General features: G+C 38.5%; 2 protein-coding genes across 2 annotated transcripts; both read right to left on the bottom strand.

Moving 5' to 3' along the window:
- Positions 1–223: 223 nt before the first annotated feature.
- Positions 224–1,911, bottom strand: LOC4576952 (uncharacterized). The gene is made up of 4 exons (XM_001230895.4): positions 1,711–1,911; positions 1,364–1,566; positions 1,008–1,185; positions 224–921 (listed from the first exon to the last, which is right to left on the bottom strand). Exons 1-4 carry the CDS (start codon positions 1,826–1,828, stop codon positions 875–877), a joined length of 546 nt encoding a protein of 181 aa, XP_001230896.1. The 5' UTR covers positions 1,829–1,911; the 3' UTR covers positions 224–874.
- A 1,060-nt stretch (positions 1,912–2,971) lies between these two features.
- On the bottom strand, positions 2,972–13,506 carry LOC1268811 (circadian clock-controlled protein daywake). The gene is made up of 7 exons (XM_061650743.1): positions 13,298–13,506; positions 11,773–12,004; positions 11,517–11,653; positions 11,146–11,445; positions 3,680–3,911; positions 3,474–3,610; positions 2,972–3,382 (listed from the first exon to the last, which is right to left on the bottom strand). Exons 1-7 carry the CDS (start codon positions 13,362–13,364, stop codon positions 3,072–3,074), a joined length of 1,416 nt encoding a protein of 471 aa, XP_061506727.1. The 5' UTR covers positions 13,365–13,506; the 3' UTR covers positions 2,972–3,071.
- Positions 13,507–17,795: the final 4,289 nt, after the last annotated feature.

Below are 17,795 nucleotides of genomic sequence, written 5' to 3'. Positions count from 1 at the left end.
CATTCAATTTCTCAAGCAACTTTTATCTCCACTATAAAGGTGTTGCTAATGTAGCTAATTACAAAAGCAGTGAACTGGTAGGGTTCAATGGTGAGCAAGCTATCGGTCAGGAGGGCAAACGTGCATAGAGGTCATGATGGAATGGACTTACATGGGTCGAATGGACGGTTAAACAGTATTGGACACACATTTCACGAACATCAATACGAACGTCGTACAACTGTTTGTTCAATTCAGTCTTTATTTACAGATATTTATTTACAATTCGTAAAGAATCTGTACGTTTTAACACTCGCCAAGTGTTGGTTACAAATGAAGGGAAAATTCTCAGCTCGCTCACACGAACGGATAGACTTATGTTGCAACGACGGGTATGCAAACATGTTATATATTAAATTCACTCCATACTAACACTTCGATTCCTCATGATACTGGCGTTCTCGGCCGGATCGGTCGTACTGTCTGCTGTTAGATTGTGATGAATTGTTTCTGTAGCCTTCGTCCCGACCGGACTGGTGATTATTTCTACGATATCTGTCATTATTGTATGGCTGATGTCTTGCATCGCGCCGATTAAAATGGCCACCTCCTCTCCCTCTTCCACCCCTGTCGTTGAAACGTCTTTCTCCTCGCCAACCTCCTCCTCCGCCACCGCTGCCACCACGGCGATTGTTCCACGGATATACTATTGGCGGCGGTTTCGAGGGACGCTGACAGTGCGCCATAAATTCTTCGTCCAAATCGGTAAACCGATGTGCAAACTCATTGTCGCACTCCTCAATGAACGCCTGTTCCTCTGGCGAAAGGATGTTGATGTGTCTCTTGGGGTCAACCATGGTTGTGAGTTGCGTTTTCTTCCTTCCGGTTATGTATGTCAATTATCGCGCAGTGCTTTTTCTTTCATAAGCAGCGAGTTCACGACTGCAAGGCAAGTCGAACGTAATCGAATTAGTAATGGAGATTACAGTGGCGATAAAAAAATCGCAGCAGAGTGTAGACCAACTTACATCCTTCTGTGATGATGTTCTGAAAGATGATTGCGTAGAAACCCGCCTCCGAAGGGAAACTTTGCTCTGCCGTGGCGCTCTCGACGGGTTCGAACATCCACCCGAGCAGTGTATGACACTTGGGGCACACGCAAACCTTCCACGCGTAGCCAGGGAACCAGGTCGACTTGATTGTCCACTGTAGGGTGTAGATTAGGAAAATAGATCGATAATTCCACGGGCATGAAAGCACACTGCGACATGCTGTGTTTATGTATGTATGTATGTATGTATGTATGTATGTATGTGTGTGTATGTGTATATGTGTGTCTGTGCTTTGCTTGGTGCATGTGTGTGCCAAACCAAACGTTCCTTACCGGGTGAACCTTTGCGCAGGAGGCTTGCTTTACGAGAAAGATGTGAAACCGAATTCCGAGAGGATTCTGCACTTCCTGTATTAGCACGGAACGTGTTTCCGTGAAAGAGTGATTTGTCGCGCTAAGCGCTAGTGGGGTGTATTTGTCGAAGGCTAGATTCGCTACGCTGACATCATTTCCGCAGGTACGACATATAAAAAAGTCTGCAACAAGAGAGTGCAAAAGAAAAGTGAAGGGTTTTAGCAGTAGTGCCGGCAGACCAGTGGGCTGCAAAAGATGCCTCCCAGCGCAAGGCACTGCCACTTCCCCGAGCGCAAAATGATACGTTCGCCGCGAATGGCGCTTACCTTCAATCACGGTTTCTTCCTCAGTATTCTCTTCGGCAGGATAGCCACGCACAAATAGCAAAACTATTAAAAAGATGAAAGAAATTCGCATCAATTTATGCTTTTGATTGCACTTCATTGGATGGCATTTCAGAACGGGAATTCTGCGGAAAAGAAAAGTCGAAAACAACTGTAGCGATGGGCGATTTTACGGTCGACCGTCTGACACTTGTACGGATGGGATGGGAATGGATTGGTTCAGTCGGAACATGCAGTTCCGGAGTAGAGATTTGAAAACATCAGTTTTGTTCGAAATAGTTATTTAGTACAACTGACTTTGCATTCCTACAGTTCGGAATGTAGACAAATATTTGTTTGGTGAAGTTTTGTTATGTTTGTGACAATAAGCGGAATGTTTTTAATACCATTTCAGATCACCAAATTTGAATGCAGTGATGGCATTTAATTTTGATTTGTTGGCAGTTTAATTTTTTACTTTGATAATATGCATAAGTAATTGGACACAAGCAGCAAACATGCTTAAAAGATTGTGATGATAAAAAAGAAGTTATTAGTGCATTAATGATACTTTTTTTTCTACAACTATTTCATTTATTGTAATTTTATGGTTTTTGGCAGTTAAATTTTTACTTTGATAATATGCCTATGTAATTGGACACAAGCAGCATACATGTTTAAAAGATTATGATTATAAAAAAAGAAGTAATTGTGTGGATGCATATACTTTTGCAAAATCAAGCAACTTAGTACCACTAGTTAAAGCGATTAGAAAAAGTGTTGAACAATCAGCGTTGGCAAAAAAATACTTTCTTGCTTTTAATTAGAACGTTGTTTTAGTAAACGTTGTAATCGTAAGTAAACGTAAAGTAAAATTTAATCACGAAAATTGTGATATGAGCTCGATAATTTTTTATAAGGAAGTTCAATGTAATTTAATAAGTTTGTCATCGTATAAATAGTGAAAATAGTTCACAAAAAAAGTGATACAAATCTACTCGATTGGAGTTGACCAATAAACCACATTACCTAGGATTGGCTGTAATGACACTTACTGGATAATTAATTATGATTCTTAAGATTATTGATTATACATTTTTTTAGTTCAAACTGTTAGCTGTACAAAATTTATCATTTTAATTGTTATAAATATTCAAATAAAAATTTGATTTTCGGATGGCTTTTAGCTGTATTAAAATCGCAAATAGACTGCTCAAATGTGTTCTCAAACTGTGAAGCTCTGTCATATGAATACATCAGGTAGTAACGTTTCATCTTGATTGCCTACTAGCAGTCAAGAAAACTAGTTTATTGTACAACATCACAAAACAGTTACTTACATTTAGAAATAGTCGCTATCGCTATTAGGCATTTGGTAAGAATAGCTCTTCATAAGGAACGTTTTCAAACACATTCGTTATAATAGCACGGAAGATTTTCGTGAAAGCTCCGATGATGGCGGGCTTTAGCTCCTTCAGGATGTCCTCCCAATTGTCGTTCAGGAACTGGTTCATATTGTCACCCAGTGCCTTATCACCGTTGAACAAGTTCGTCAGATGCATGTAGAAGCGAGTGGTATCGAACGTAGCCTTAATTTTGTTCATCTGGTAGTACTCTTTACCATTCGCTCGCTTTTCTAGCGCGCCGTTCCACTTCATCAGAAAATCGCAGTTCACTGCAGAGGTGGGTTATAGTGAAACAGGAAATTAGAAAAAACTGTCTTTCATAGCGAGATGGTTGTCATATTGCATTGAAGATCATCTTACCCATTGTCATGTTGCTGATACCCTCACCCTGGATAGGTAAAATAAGGACTTTTCCTTTAATCTTGTAACTGCCAACAAGTGAAGCAACTGGTAGTCGTAGGTTCATCTCCATCACGTTGGGAGTTTCGGTGAAACCTCTGCAGATGAAATAGAAACGATTCTGTAAGAATATGACGAGCTGGATTATGTAATGAACTTGGTCTTACTTTGCTTTTTTCACTGCAACGTCCTTAAAACCGGTGATGTCAACATTTTTAAAATTTAACACTATGTTAACCGGCCCTGTACCCTGCACAATGTCCATCTCATCGATGCGCAATGGATCCAGGGATGCGAGACCCAGTGCCGGAACGCCGCCTTGGAACTTTTGGAATGTATTGGTTATGGCTTGCACGACGCACGGCTCATCGCCCGTCTTACACTGACTGTATGAAGCAGCTGTAAACGATAGATATAATATTGGTTTTAATAACACTGAAGTGCAGCTCTCACTTCTCGCAGCAATTTGCAATCGAAAAATTCCTTCAGAAAATAGATTGTACATCATTTTAAAGGTCCCTTTTGCCTTTCACTGTGCGAACTGATCATGCCGTTGACTTATCATACCGATTGATAAACTAATCGTAGCCATTCTAATGTTCATTACGGCAAGCTTCTAAAAAAAAATGTGTATACGATTCATTAACAGTTCCTCGGTGTATTTGTCATTGCATCGTTACGTCATCAATTTGTTGCGGAAGAAACAGCAAAAAGCCGGTTTTTATAGGAAGTACAACATTAATAAGTGTAACCGGTCTTCACAACTCACGTGCCCTTAAAAGAAGATGTTTCGTTTTCAATTTGTTGGTTGTTTTGGAAGCGGCATTGATTCCGATCGTATCGATTATGATCATTGATCAATGAAGCAAATGCTTTTAATACATGACACGTTTACATACATGTGCACTAGTAGCCTTAATGTTAGCTCTCATAATTTCAACTGATATCAAATCGGTATTCAATGTTGCATAGATTTGTACAAGCGCTTGATCTCGAACACGAACGAAATATCGAACGGAATCGTTTAAACTCGAACGGAATACCACGAACACGAATTTTGTATTGTAATCACAGTATGTAATTTAGCCGGTCGACTGCGGCTCACTGTTTTTAACAAGGGTGCAAGAATACATACGTAATTTGATTCCACTGCCTAAAGCCACCAATCCTGCCAGAAGCACAAAAATCACCAATCGATTCATGATGGCTGAACGTCGAGACACTGTGATCGATACTAGCGGATACTATTTTTCTTCCCACAGTTGTGCCGTTAAGCGGTGCTGCTGTGGTGCGTCGTTGGCGCGGCGGTCTAAGTGAAGCTCTAGAAGCTGGCCCATCAGCGCTGGTCTTATATATGAAAACGCGTGAGCGCGCGCTCGCGAAGGCTACTGTTTGTCGTTGTTTTCTATTTGTCGTCCGCGGTAGGCACTCCTTCCCCCACCCGGGCCGGTTTGCCGATCGTCTGTAGCATGCTGGATGATCGGTGCCGGGATCGGTTCTTACGCTGCCATTAACGCCAGCCAACAACAACTCGTTTGTACGTCATAGCTGGCGGAACTGGTTGTGATGATCTTTACTGCGCTGGGCGAGACGACACGCCCGAGACGACGCGCGCCCTGCTCAGGCTTAACCTATCGCGAGTACCGATAGAAACACACAGCTAAAATTGCAAACAATGGCCACACATGAGCCCATAGAAAAGTGAACGAACAGGCATCGCTGTGCGTTCTTGGCTACGTCCTGGAAAGCGAGAATAGTCTAATAACAGGATAGGCAGAACCTTATTTGCACACCTAACCTCGAAGGTGACTTATCGTGGGTTTTTTGTATATGTGTGTGTTTGTGCTGTTGCAATTGAGTTGTTAAATGCCGGCAGCCTGTAAAACTACAATCGCCAATTATCAAATGACCAAACTCAAATGATTGAAACTAATCTGACAGTTGACGCTTTTTTGTGAATGCTGTGCTCTGATTGTTCCTTTAAATTTTATGCAAACAAAGGTGGTTCTTCAAATAGCGCCGTGCGGTTTGCTGACAAAAGCTTTACAAATATTGAACATGAAAGATCCCCACCATTCCGGGACGTTCCCGAAGTTTAGCGTAATTTTATGTATTGTTGGAAATTCCCAATAACTGCTTTTTAAAAGAAACAAGCTTCCCTTTGTCATACATGTCGCGGTGAGAAGAAAATGCTTGTTGCTCCAATATCAAATGTATGTAAAATTAGTCCGAGCACACGTACGCCGGGATAATTGTGGCATCGGATAAGTGGTATTGCCTCCCCGCAGTGATAACCGTTATTAAATCTAAGATAGGCAAATGGACGAGAAATGTAAAAAAAGAAGTCCGTACAGTGTAGAAATCTGCCATTAACGTAACGAACCGAAGGTTCGTGACTTATGCGTCATGTGGCACATGTGAGATGCGACACGTTCTCCCAGTTCTACCTCAACTCTCTACACGAACAGTCCTACCAATGGATGAATCGATGAACGGCCAGACGTGGAGACAGCGTGTTGGTGATCCATCCACGACCAGGGACATAAAAGGTTAATGAAAAATAGTCCCCTTCAAGCGGACGGTCACTACTGTCCGCGTGGCACGCTCTATACTTTAACAGTTTTCTGTTTGTTTTCATCACTTTGATCGGGCCACGGGATGTGTTTGACCGGATGCGTTCGGGAAGATTTGAGGTTCATCCATAAACGTGTCAGGTTGAAACGTTCGTGTTCCTTTTAAACTCGTACCCGGTGTGCACGGTAAGAAAGTAATTGGGTGTGATTCTAACTATGGCAGGTAATCTGGAGAGTAGCGGAACGATCTGTGCGCTGCAATGACTATAATTGTTCAGGTTGTTAACATTCGTTTGTCGAGCTAAACAGGAAATGGTGCACACACGGCGCACACTGAGAAGATGCCTTTCGGTCAGTAGATAAAAAACAACAGATACCGCCTAATGAAGCCACGTTGCTAAGGGACTGTTGGGTGGTTAATGTTAAAGGTGAAAAGGTTGTTAAATACAGAAAAATGATGCTACAATCCACGTGTTAGTCGAACGTTAAGCACTGCAGCTGAAATAGTAGCTTGTAGATCGATTTAAATATTGAGCATTTTTTGCAATATAGAAACTGTAACGAAGATGATGAACAGTGTTCCCTTTTATTTCTAGTTCGTTCCACATAAGTATTTAGCACATTATAAGAAAATGTAATCGTAATTCAGTATATATATTTTTAATGAAAATTATCTGAAAAATGAAATAGTGACTATGCTTACCAAACTCTCCTAATCTATTTTAGTAATATTTTTAGAATCAGACATAAAAAAGTTGAAAAGTTAGCAAAGAAAGGAAGTGAATAAATGTATGAGAGAGCATATAATATATAGGTTTCGTAATAGATTAGAACAAACAAATCCTATTGGTGCAAAAAAAATCACTTGAACTGAGTTTGTATCACATTACGTGATTATAGATGTGATAGATAAAGTTTATTGGTTTTTGCTATTGATCAAACGTATGGTTCTGACACGTGGTACACTTAATGTATGCATCTGTTGCTTTCTGCCCACTCGTTTGGTACATAAAAGGTAGAAGGTATTTGAATAAGTCAAGGAACAGATTTCTTTAACACTGTCACGGATCAACAGTAGGCAGCACATATCAGGAAACATCTATCTGCACCGTTATGCGGAATTACATCCGCGAAGCATAACAACATTGCTAGACATTCGTTAAGGTTAACCATAATGCTGATTGAATGAATTACACTCACGGCTACTATTTTTACATGGTTTTACTGAGTATATTGACTCCCATTGGTGAAACCTTGTATTCAAAACACGTTGTGTTGAACGTAAAGGAAACAAGCCCTTTATATCCTGTTACATTCAAATATTGATATCAGACATGATATTTTCTCTGATTTATTATCTTTAACTTAATTATCTTAAATTAATATCGTTACTATGTAATTAGTTAATGACGATTAAGTTAATTAGTGAATCCGCGGACAAACAAGGTCAGGGAACTGAGCAAGGGAACGTGTTAAAACGTATGGCAAAAATCATACACATCTTCTATGTCTAGATATGCACCCAATTTGCCGGATATGCCCATTTTTTCGCATACTTTTACATCTATAAAATGTACCAATAGTGGTGCAATTTGTAAATGTACCAATAGTGGTGTAATTTGTAGTGGTACAGATGTGCTTAAAAAGATTTAAAGTGTCAGGAAGGTAAATTTATGAATATTTTAACACATAGCAATTGGAATATGATTTATCTTCGCAATCACAACCATTTTTACAATTAAATACAATAAATTTACGAAAACATACATATTTTTCTGACTGTTTTGTTGCACCTATAATGGTGCAATGGTTCCTATAGTCGTCGTATAGTGTTCCTATAGTGGTGGTAAACAAATAACAAACCTCAAAAACTGTGTATAAGATGGAACTTAGTTTTGAAGCTGTTTTCATATGAATAGCAAGGATTACTACCATAATATTGAATTCTTACATAATTTGATCGTAAAATAATGTATTAATTTGAGTGTTGAAAATATTGACTAAAGTACTGAATATCACCTGTTGTCAACCTTCACCAGGAAGAGTGTACTTGATTCGAAGTCGATTTTTCACTCAGCCCGATATGCGAATTTTGGATTTTTTTGGTAAATTACTTTCAGGAAATTCATTTCTGTAGCTCATTTTTGTGAATACAATACGACATGTTAAAAATATCCCGAAAAAAATCTAAAATGTGCTGTTTATACTGATTTTCAAAATATAACCACTTCAGGAACACACCTGTTTTGTGTACCTATAATGGCACTATGCTAAAAAAACACCTAAAAATATAAAAATATGGTTATGTTATGTTATGTTATTAATTATTTATGTTAAAAATAATAATTGCGTTGTTATGTGGTCACAAATATATGAGTTTCGGTATGAACTCCTAAGGTGTTGGAAAAATGTTGACACATTTCACAAAATAATGGATGTTTCTATTACTATGTAATGGAATGATCCCTTTCAACGTTTAAACCCCTTGCAAAAGACCAGATAACAGGTCACACTAGTATACATAACTTAATTACTTTTAAATTATCATATGAAGCGCATTTTAGTGCAATATCACCATTTTTGGTACTACCATCACTATAGGTATTTTTACATTATTCTTTATCCGAATTTTTGATGGCGGGATCCGTCAGAGATCTTGACAAAGAAGAATAAAAAAATAAAATAAAGAGAAGAGCTGGTCTGGTGGTACAGTCGTCAACTTGCACGACTTAACAACATGCCCGTCATGGGTTTAAGCCCCGAATAGACCGTGCTCCCATACGTAGGACTGACTATCCTGACAATGGTAACAATAAGTCACTGAAAGCCAAGCTCATTACACTAGTGGGTACAGGCAGGCCCTGACCGACAACGGTTGTTGTGCTAATGAAGAAGAAGAAGAAAGAGAAGATTTCATCACGTAACACGTGACCACAAAGAAAATATAATCAGTATGTGTTTTCTTATTGGCTAATAGTCCATAAAACTATATAACGATTGTTTATTTTGTTTCCTTCTCATTAATTTGGAGGCTGGATCAACCGGCTTACCGGTAAAAAGTACTTGAATCAGATAAACATTAATACTCAATATAGTCGATTGTGATCGATTGTGTTACTAATGACCAACAAAAAAGTATGATACTACAGCAAAACATAATTCTATTCTCATTATAAGGCCAGACACGGTATACATTACGTCTTGGATATTACTCCAAAGATCTGTGATCAAAACGAAGCCACGACTGACTACTTAGGCCATAATAGAACTATGAACATGCGCAACATAAACAAAGTTGTCAGTTATGATGGGCTTAGAAGGGTTTCTTTTTTTTTGTTTAATTGAAGAATTGAATTTTCTTTACGAGTCTTTTTCATTGCTCTTTAAATAAGATTAATTTGAAATGGTAATGTTATACCATTGGTTTTACTTGAGAAATACTTGAGACACCTCTTATAATTCTTATGAATATCCTTTGAATTGAGATGGTTTCTATCATACGTGCAGAGTGTTCCAACCTATTGATGATATTTTCTAACATGTTGCAGATGTATAGGATTGAACTAATATCGCCTACTTGCACTAGGTCTAATCTCTAATAAACCGAAACCACCTATTACTCGGATTTCCTATATTGCCATGGGGTTTTCATTAATGTTTTGAAAAACCAGCTATTGTTAGAATGCCCAGAGACCTTAGCTCTAGTATTGCTGCTCGTTATAGCATATATGCTCATTAATGATGCAAAAACGGCCTTTCTAAATCTTTGCTCTAAGGCAGAGATGTCAAACATACGGCCCGCGAAGCCTTTCAGTCCGGACCGCGAAGAGCTTTGACAGTAATTTGGATGAAACTGAAGTAGATTGTAGAGTAGTAGATTGTTAGACCAGATAGACCAGAAAGGAAAAATAGGTTTACTAATTTTTATCTACTGATGAAGAAGATTTAAATATTCAGTCTCAATAGTTCGATTAACGAAGTGTGAAGTAAGCTACTCATAGTGGCTGTTTTTGGGGAGGTATCCGCGAAGATGGCATGTAGCATGTGTTTTAGTTTTTGTTTGTTGGTGGCTCCCCAAAGTCGGACTCATATTTTCCCATATTTTCATCCATTTTATGATTTTTAGGTTTTCTGGAAAATTCGGAAACCATAAATCGGAATATTACTTTCTTCGCTTCATTGATGAAGGTACTGTTTAGTTAGGCTTCTGCAAAAATCAGGCCGGTATCTTTAAAAAATCACGAAAAACCAAGCATTTAAAAAAGCGTGAATTGTATGAGGCCGATAGGAAGTTGTATAGTCTCTTTTGTGGCCTCATAGCTAGCGAATATTTGCCGATATAATGCTAAAACGATGAGTTATTGTTATTAGTCATTCGCGTTGTCAAACTGCAGCTTTTTTTCTTCGTGTGGGTGAATGGTATGTTTTTATGTTACCCAGTGGGTAACAAAAAATTGACCCAAAACTTCAAATATCTTAATGATATAGTTTAGTATAAAAAAGTAGAATTTTATTCACCACAAAACTCCAACCACTAACCTTCCTTTCATTTTATGAAAATAAACTATCAAATACCATACATCGATGTTATTCTATCGAAATGAATGAATTTAAAATGCTTCCGCAAGGCTATTGACTCGGTTGGTGTTTCACAGGTAGGTTTGCTGTGCTTATTTAAAACTCAAAACGAACAGTTGTATCTCATACAGCGCTTTATTGACTCTGCAATTTTGGCGATCCTCTGCTTAGTTCGATAAAAACCAACAACAAGCGGCTTTTGGTATTTTTATCTAAAAGCTATGTTATTTGGTTTATCTTTTTTTTTTATTCTACTTAATATGATTTTACAGATCTGTAACAAATAATCCAAAACCAATCATTCAATATTGAGTATTTTTCCGATGTGTACGAATGTTGTTTTATGTAAAAAAAATATGTTCTTAACCAAATCAACTGCACACCTGCTATGTTTGTAGTGTATTGTTTTATTGCACATAATATCATCTTCCAAATGTTTCTTAGTTATCTAATGTATTTATAGTAGACCCCATTCCCCACTTAAGCGAGATAAAGCTCGTTGTAAGGCACTTTGTTGAAAACGTTGCTAACAACAGCCTGGAAAATCTTTGTAAATGCCGCTGATATCGCAGGCTTCAGTTCCTTTAGGATGTCCTGCCAGTTATCATTCAGGAACACATTCATATTATCGCCAAGCGCCTTATCACCGTTGAACAGGTTCGAAAAGTCCATGTAGAACCGGCTGGTGTCGAAGTGCACCTTAAACTTGTCGACTTGGTAAAATTGTTGGCCACTCTTCTCCACAAGCTTACCGGTCCACTTTAGCGATATATCACAGTTAACTGCAAAAGTAAATTCGATTATTTCGGGCAACCATTGCTATATATGAAGAACCACCAAGAAGAGCACTTACCCATAGTCATATTGCTGTTACCTTCACCTTGAATGGGAAGGATCAACACTTTGCCATTAATTCTATAACCTCCGACGAGTGAAGCAACCGGAACGAGAAGGTTCATCTCCATCTTGGTAGGATTAGAAGTGAATCCGCTAAGAATAATTAAGAGAAAAAACGAACATGAAAATAATACCAAAAAAACCTTCACGTTTATAAGCGTGCTATGTAAAATTTTGCATGATTTGTAGTGTCGTATTTAATGGTTTATTACTTGATTTTCTTAATTTGAGCCTCCCGGAATCCACCTAGGTCCACCTTTTTGAAGTTTAGTACGATGTTGATTGGACCATCTCCTTGCACGATGTCCATTTTATCGATGCGCAACGGATCTAGTGGTACCAGCCCAATTTCCGGAACTCCTTTGTGGAAATTCCGGAAGGTGGCAGTGACCGCCTCCAGTAAACAGTTGCCATCCTCCTGTTTGCATCGCGAGAAGGCATTTGCTGTAAAGAAAATTTGTATGCACCGCAATTAGTAACAGCACCCGCTGACTAGTCACCTTTTATCCACGACGAAGTTTACTGTCAAACAAGTTGCAAGAATATGGAAATCTAGCACGAGTAATGGCCCAGAAGCATTTAGTAGATGGCAAGAAATAACGATCAAGAAAACAATTAACAACAGCACGTGGTACAGTTTTAACCGGTCACATGTTTCAATCCCCGCACTGGATGCATAGTCGAATGCTCCTAGCTAGTTTTTAGTATAGAACCTAGCTACAGGCTATTCCATATTGTTTCACTAATGAGAATCATATTATTCAAATCACCTGGGCCTTTGCAATGTGGGCTCCGTACGGATCCTGTATGATTGCAAGTGTTGTTAATCGCTGAGAATAAATCGGTTTCATCACGCAAGGTTTGTTGTGAGAGGGGATTGGTTTTGAACGTACCACCTAGAGATCACAACCGAATGACTTGTTTAAAAGTGTGGATAGCTATTTGCAATACTGTATTTAGCTCGTGCGTAATTATGCTAATTTAAATATTTACTCTCTGTGTATTGCCGAATGTTCGTCTATTGAAATGAATGCCGATGCCATGTTTAAACTCAAGGTTTTGATCTAACTGCGTGAAAGGCTCTTTTCTATGCATTCTAGTGTGGCATATGTTTCTCTCCAGCTTTAACGATGTTTGCTGGAAACATTACATTACAAATTAAATATAAATGAAAGCCAAGGCATTTTATTTCTTCCCGAAAGTTAATCTTTTAAATAAATCAAAACTGCTTCTTGTCAGATTTCATTATTATCTAACGGATAATATCTAGAATATATGCACTGAATCATCCTTATTTAATCGATTACATGGCACATGGAGAGTATGCAGAACTAATTTGGCTAAAGCAAACAGTGGCCAAAGGTGACTTCTACATTTGTACTGCTATTATTGCTTAATTTAGTGTTAATGTCCCGTGAACAATACGCACAGAAAACTCGAAGCGTCCAAGGGCACAAACCCAACAGATGCGTCAGGTACGTTCAAATATTAGCAAAACGAATCAATCGACCTATGGGGCTAGTGCCCTCTTCGTGTGTGTTTTTTTGTTTTTGTTGAACTCCGTAGAGTCGTTTGTGATTCGTGTTTTTATTTTTGCTGTCTTCATACCACCCAAAATATGATGCACCTAACCCCGCCTAACCAACGACACATTATTTTGCTGACGTTAAACGAGAACCGCACAATCCATGTCGTAAACCGCTTTGCAAACAAATGATTAAAACACCAGATACGTACGGAATTTGGCGGCGGACCCGGTTCCGATAATGGCGACGGTAAGTAGTAGAGCAATTTGCAGCTTCATGTTCACTTCGGCACTGGACGGTAAATGCACTTTACACGCACCGCTAACGCCTAACTTGCAGTGAGGATTGATCACACGCGAAAGGGCACGCGACTAGTCAGAACCGATCGCACGATACGGACTGGGACACTCCGGTACAGTGCGGGTCTATCTTATATGCGCTACGATGCGATCTCGCCGCAACTCCGCGAATCAATCGAGATTGGCCGATAAAACAAAGGCGTAAAGCGTAAATGGCGTGGTGGTGGAATAAACAAAGCTAAAAAAAACCAAACCGAAAGTCAATAAAACAAATCACCAACACTACTAAATGCGGGACCACATTTTTGCGTGCTGTGCTGCGTTATAGTACGTTACTAACACCATTACTTCACATTCATTAGTGGTGCCGCGCGCATCAGGATAAGCATGTACGATGGAGCAGGGCAGCGTGTGCGAATGAAGTGAACCGAATCGGCAGAACAGATTTGTCAAGTGTTTGCTTTATGCTGAAGCGGCCTGATATGTGTAGGTGCCGGGCAGTAAGGTATGGTTCGCCTTCTCGCTGTCGCTAAAGTCGTTCGTAGCGCTAGCCACCACTAGACAGCCGGTGGAGAGGTTGGCCTTCCCTTTCCAGCGTGATGATTACCGTTGGAAGCCACGGTATCTACCGTGAACTGGTCTCGATAGCGGCGGAGCAGGGTGGATGGGTGAACGATGTTTGATCTTCTCGCCATATCATACCCATACCGGAAGAATCTGGAATACCGGTAGCCGGAGAAGGGTTGTCCATCGCACCATCGCAGCATCGAGCTGTACGTTGAACTTGAACTTGAGACTACTGTTATACTATTGGGGTAGATAGAATAAGGATCCGATTGGTATTGGTGATTACAGTTGTAGCTAGGATCTAAGAATACCACTCAGTGTTTGATTCATTAATTACGCGTTTGATGCATGTTTCAGATGAGTGCAGTGACCGTAGTAATACAGTGTCACATCTCAAGATCAGTTCAATGTTAACTTGTGAAAAAATTGCATTAATTAATTAATCCCACTATACGCTGATACTAATGGTTCGTTTGATCGTGTGGTTCACGTATGTGATGCACCTAAGCATATGATGCGTACGCTTTTACATGGAAATGAGATTCACCACCCTCCGCGAAGTTGATGCGGAACTCAAACGGCAAAACGAGTTTCACTAATGATGTCGCTTGATAAATGAATTTCGTCGAGGCGCCGAGCCGTACCATTGCGGACCACCACCGGTCGTTAAACTGAAAGGGTTGTCCTTGACATTGGGACGGACACTCACAAGCTTTGGGTTTCGTTGTTGGTGCCGTTAGAGGTTGCCGTGACCTACAGACTGTTGACCGATCATTTTGGCTAGTAGTAGGACGATACCATCATATTGGTGCAGAAAACAATCGCCCCATTTTAGTGGAACCGTAAAGCCGTAAAGATTCGTTAATATTCGTCTAAAAGTTAGAGATTATTTTGGAAAAAAGGAAGTAATAAATCCAAAAACACAACAGTCCGCTGAATTGGCGAGGAATCACAACAACAGATACAAAGTAAACGGTTCAAGTTCAATGGCCGGTTGTTTGTTAACATCATCTTTGTTGAATGGAATGTACGCATCATGTTATGCTTTTTGTGTGATGTAACATCTGGTAAATACAGCGCATGCAACGCAATAAGAACCAGTACAATGCATTTAGCTAATACGTAAATGCACGTTCAGTCGGTTGGGTGGGAAATTTCCACCGAGTTACAGACGTTAACATTTTTTCATACAAAGCAGTAGCGCGCATAGTTGGGTTATTAAAATCCTCATCTAATGATCGACATTTACAAAGTCCAATAGATTAAACACTGGGAGGGGAACATGGATGCCATAGTGAGTTCGAGTATGGCGATGATTAGCATAAATTTACGTGCGTACAAGCGTATTATAAGGTTCGTAATAGTACGTGACCGGTTTAGTGTTAAGAGGAACCGGGTCGTTGAGATGTTTGAATTATGAAGCAGAGGAACGAATTCTTGCAGAATATCAGAAGAGTTCCTCTACTGAGCCGAGACGGTTGAAGTGCAATCGATACGCTTTGGGATTTTTTAAGTGTTTGTTTTGTCTGAACCAGTAGGAGTGTGCTCAAAATAGTTGTGAAAAATGCAAATCGTCATTGTTTTGGTGGCCTTGATCGTTATGTTTGTTTTTTTTTTGTATCGCCAACAACTTAGTATTAGATCATACTGTGTTTTTCATGTTATTCAAGAGCTTGGGGGGGGGGGGGGGTGGTATTAAATGATTCATATTTCTTAAGCACACTATGGTGAAATTTAGATTGAAAATACATATACAAAATAAACTGCACCTTACAGCGCACATTCCTACTAGATTTATCCAAAAAGGACGTATTACTTATCACTCAAGAATGTTGATTGATCATGTGTATAATAATGTTGAGGCGATGACGGCTAGCACAGATCCGAATCTTGTAATTGCCGATCACAATTCGAATAGGCAACAATCATACTAATAATAACATTGTAAGGAAATAAATCACAAGCTGGAAACATTATTCGAAAAACGCGTCATGTGATTTAATTACCTCAGCGCTAGTACAGTCAGATTTCGAAGAAATAGAAGAAAATGCCTTCGGCTTGCAAAATATTATGGACCAAGCAATTGAACAACTTGCAAAAGAAAAAAAATATAACCGTAACAAACACAAATCGATGGTATTTCAGCGAACTGTATCAAATAAAACAAAGAAGAGACAAATGTTACGGGAGATTGATACGATTCTTTCTACGAACAGTGAAACATGGTGGCAACGATATACACATATTGCAAGTAAATATGCTGATAAACTTCTCATAGCAAGGCAAGAATACAAACAAAGAAAAATAATCAAAAACAAGAAAAACTCAAAGAGGTTGTGGAAAGTGTTCAAAACTATGCTAGGGCTAGAGGAAAAAAAATCATATTAGGAGTAAAATCGATGGCCAAATTCATGTTCATAAGACTGTGATCGAAAAAAAACTAAATAATTTCTTCGTCAACAGCGTACAAACAATTAATTTAAATATATGAGATGTTTCTAAACCAATTGAGTAACTAGACTCTGAAGAGCTAATTCAAATATTTAATTTTTAATTTTATTTAATTTAATTTCGAAACAATTCTAAAAAAGATCTAAAAAATATTTGCTTCAATTTCAAAATGCACCAGTTATAGGAAAACTAAATAATACATTAATAAAAGACAGTTTCCACGTGATAGGAGAAAAATTATTATCCATAATAAACGAATCATTAGTATCAGGCGTGTTTCTCAAGGAATGGAAGGTGTCTAAAGTTATTACAATTCCAAAAGTGGCAGTGGCCGGGGCAGTTAATGCTGATGAATTTCGTCCAATTACTTTTACTTTTACTTTATTTATTTTCATTGTTTACTATTTTTAATTACAATATAATGGAGCTCTGATTGATATTAGACCTTTTGTGCCTTTTTTACAATATACTGGATAAATTTAACAGTTTACACGTCATTATGGGATCATATTTCAGCCATCGCATTAAAGTGGAGTTCTTATGCAGGGAAAAGTTTTTTGAAAAAAACTCTGGTCACATTAAGGACTTATAGCCTAAGAAAAAATAATAACGAAAGAGAATCTAGCCTCAACCTTATCTACACTAATCTTTCCTCTATTGCGTAAATTTAAATTCTAGTCTATTTACATTAATATAGCCTATTTACTAATTGCCACTGGCTGGACGAGCAATTTGTTTTATAATTTTCTAATAGTAGATCAGCATATTGTATTATTTTTATTATATTTGTTCTTAGGTGAATGTCACTAGTACTATGCAAAAGTGGTAAATTAAAGATTCGTTTAAGAAATTTGTTTTGGAACACTTGGATTTTCTTTAAGTGTGTATAGGCACTTTTTTCCAAACTGGGTATGCATATATGCATATATAGGCCGATTAACATTCTTCACATTTTCGAAATGATATTAGAGTTATTAGTGAGAAATCTATTGATGATACACACATGATGTATTCAATCCCCAGCAATCTGGATACAGACAGGGACATTCCTGTGAAAGGGCACTAAATCTACTCTTGTCAAAATGGAAATGTTTTGTAGAGCAAAAGCACGAAGTTTTGGCAGTATCTTTGGATTTCAAACGTGCATTTGAAACTATATCAAGACCCTTATTACTGGAAACTTTAAACAAATTTGGTATTCTGGTGGTATTATTTAGGAGTTGAGGCACACTGGTTCGCAATTTATCTTGAGGGAAGAACACAAACGAAATCCTTTATGAATAGTGTATCAGATCCGCTGGAAAACACACTTGGAGTTCCGCAAGGAAGTGTCTTGGGGCTGATTTTATTTTATTTTGTTCATTAACGGCATGAAAAAAAAAATGTTGCGTG

The sequence above is a fragment of the Anopheles gambiae genome, chromosome 2 (genome assembly GCF_943734735.2).
Source record: "Anopheles gambiae chromosome 2, idAnoGambNW_F1_1, whole genome shotgun sequence".
Taxonomy (NCBI): domain Eukaryota; kingdom Metazoa; phylum Arthropoda; class Insecta; order Diptera; family Culicidae; genus Anopheles; species Anopheles gambiae.
Note: the sequence above shows the minus strand (reverse complement) of the source record. Positions and strands in the feature narration are given on the sequence as shown.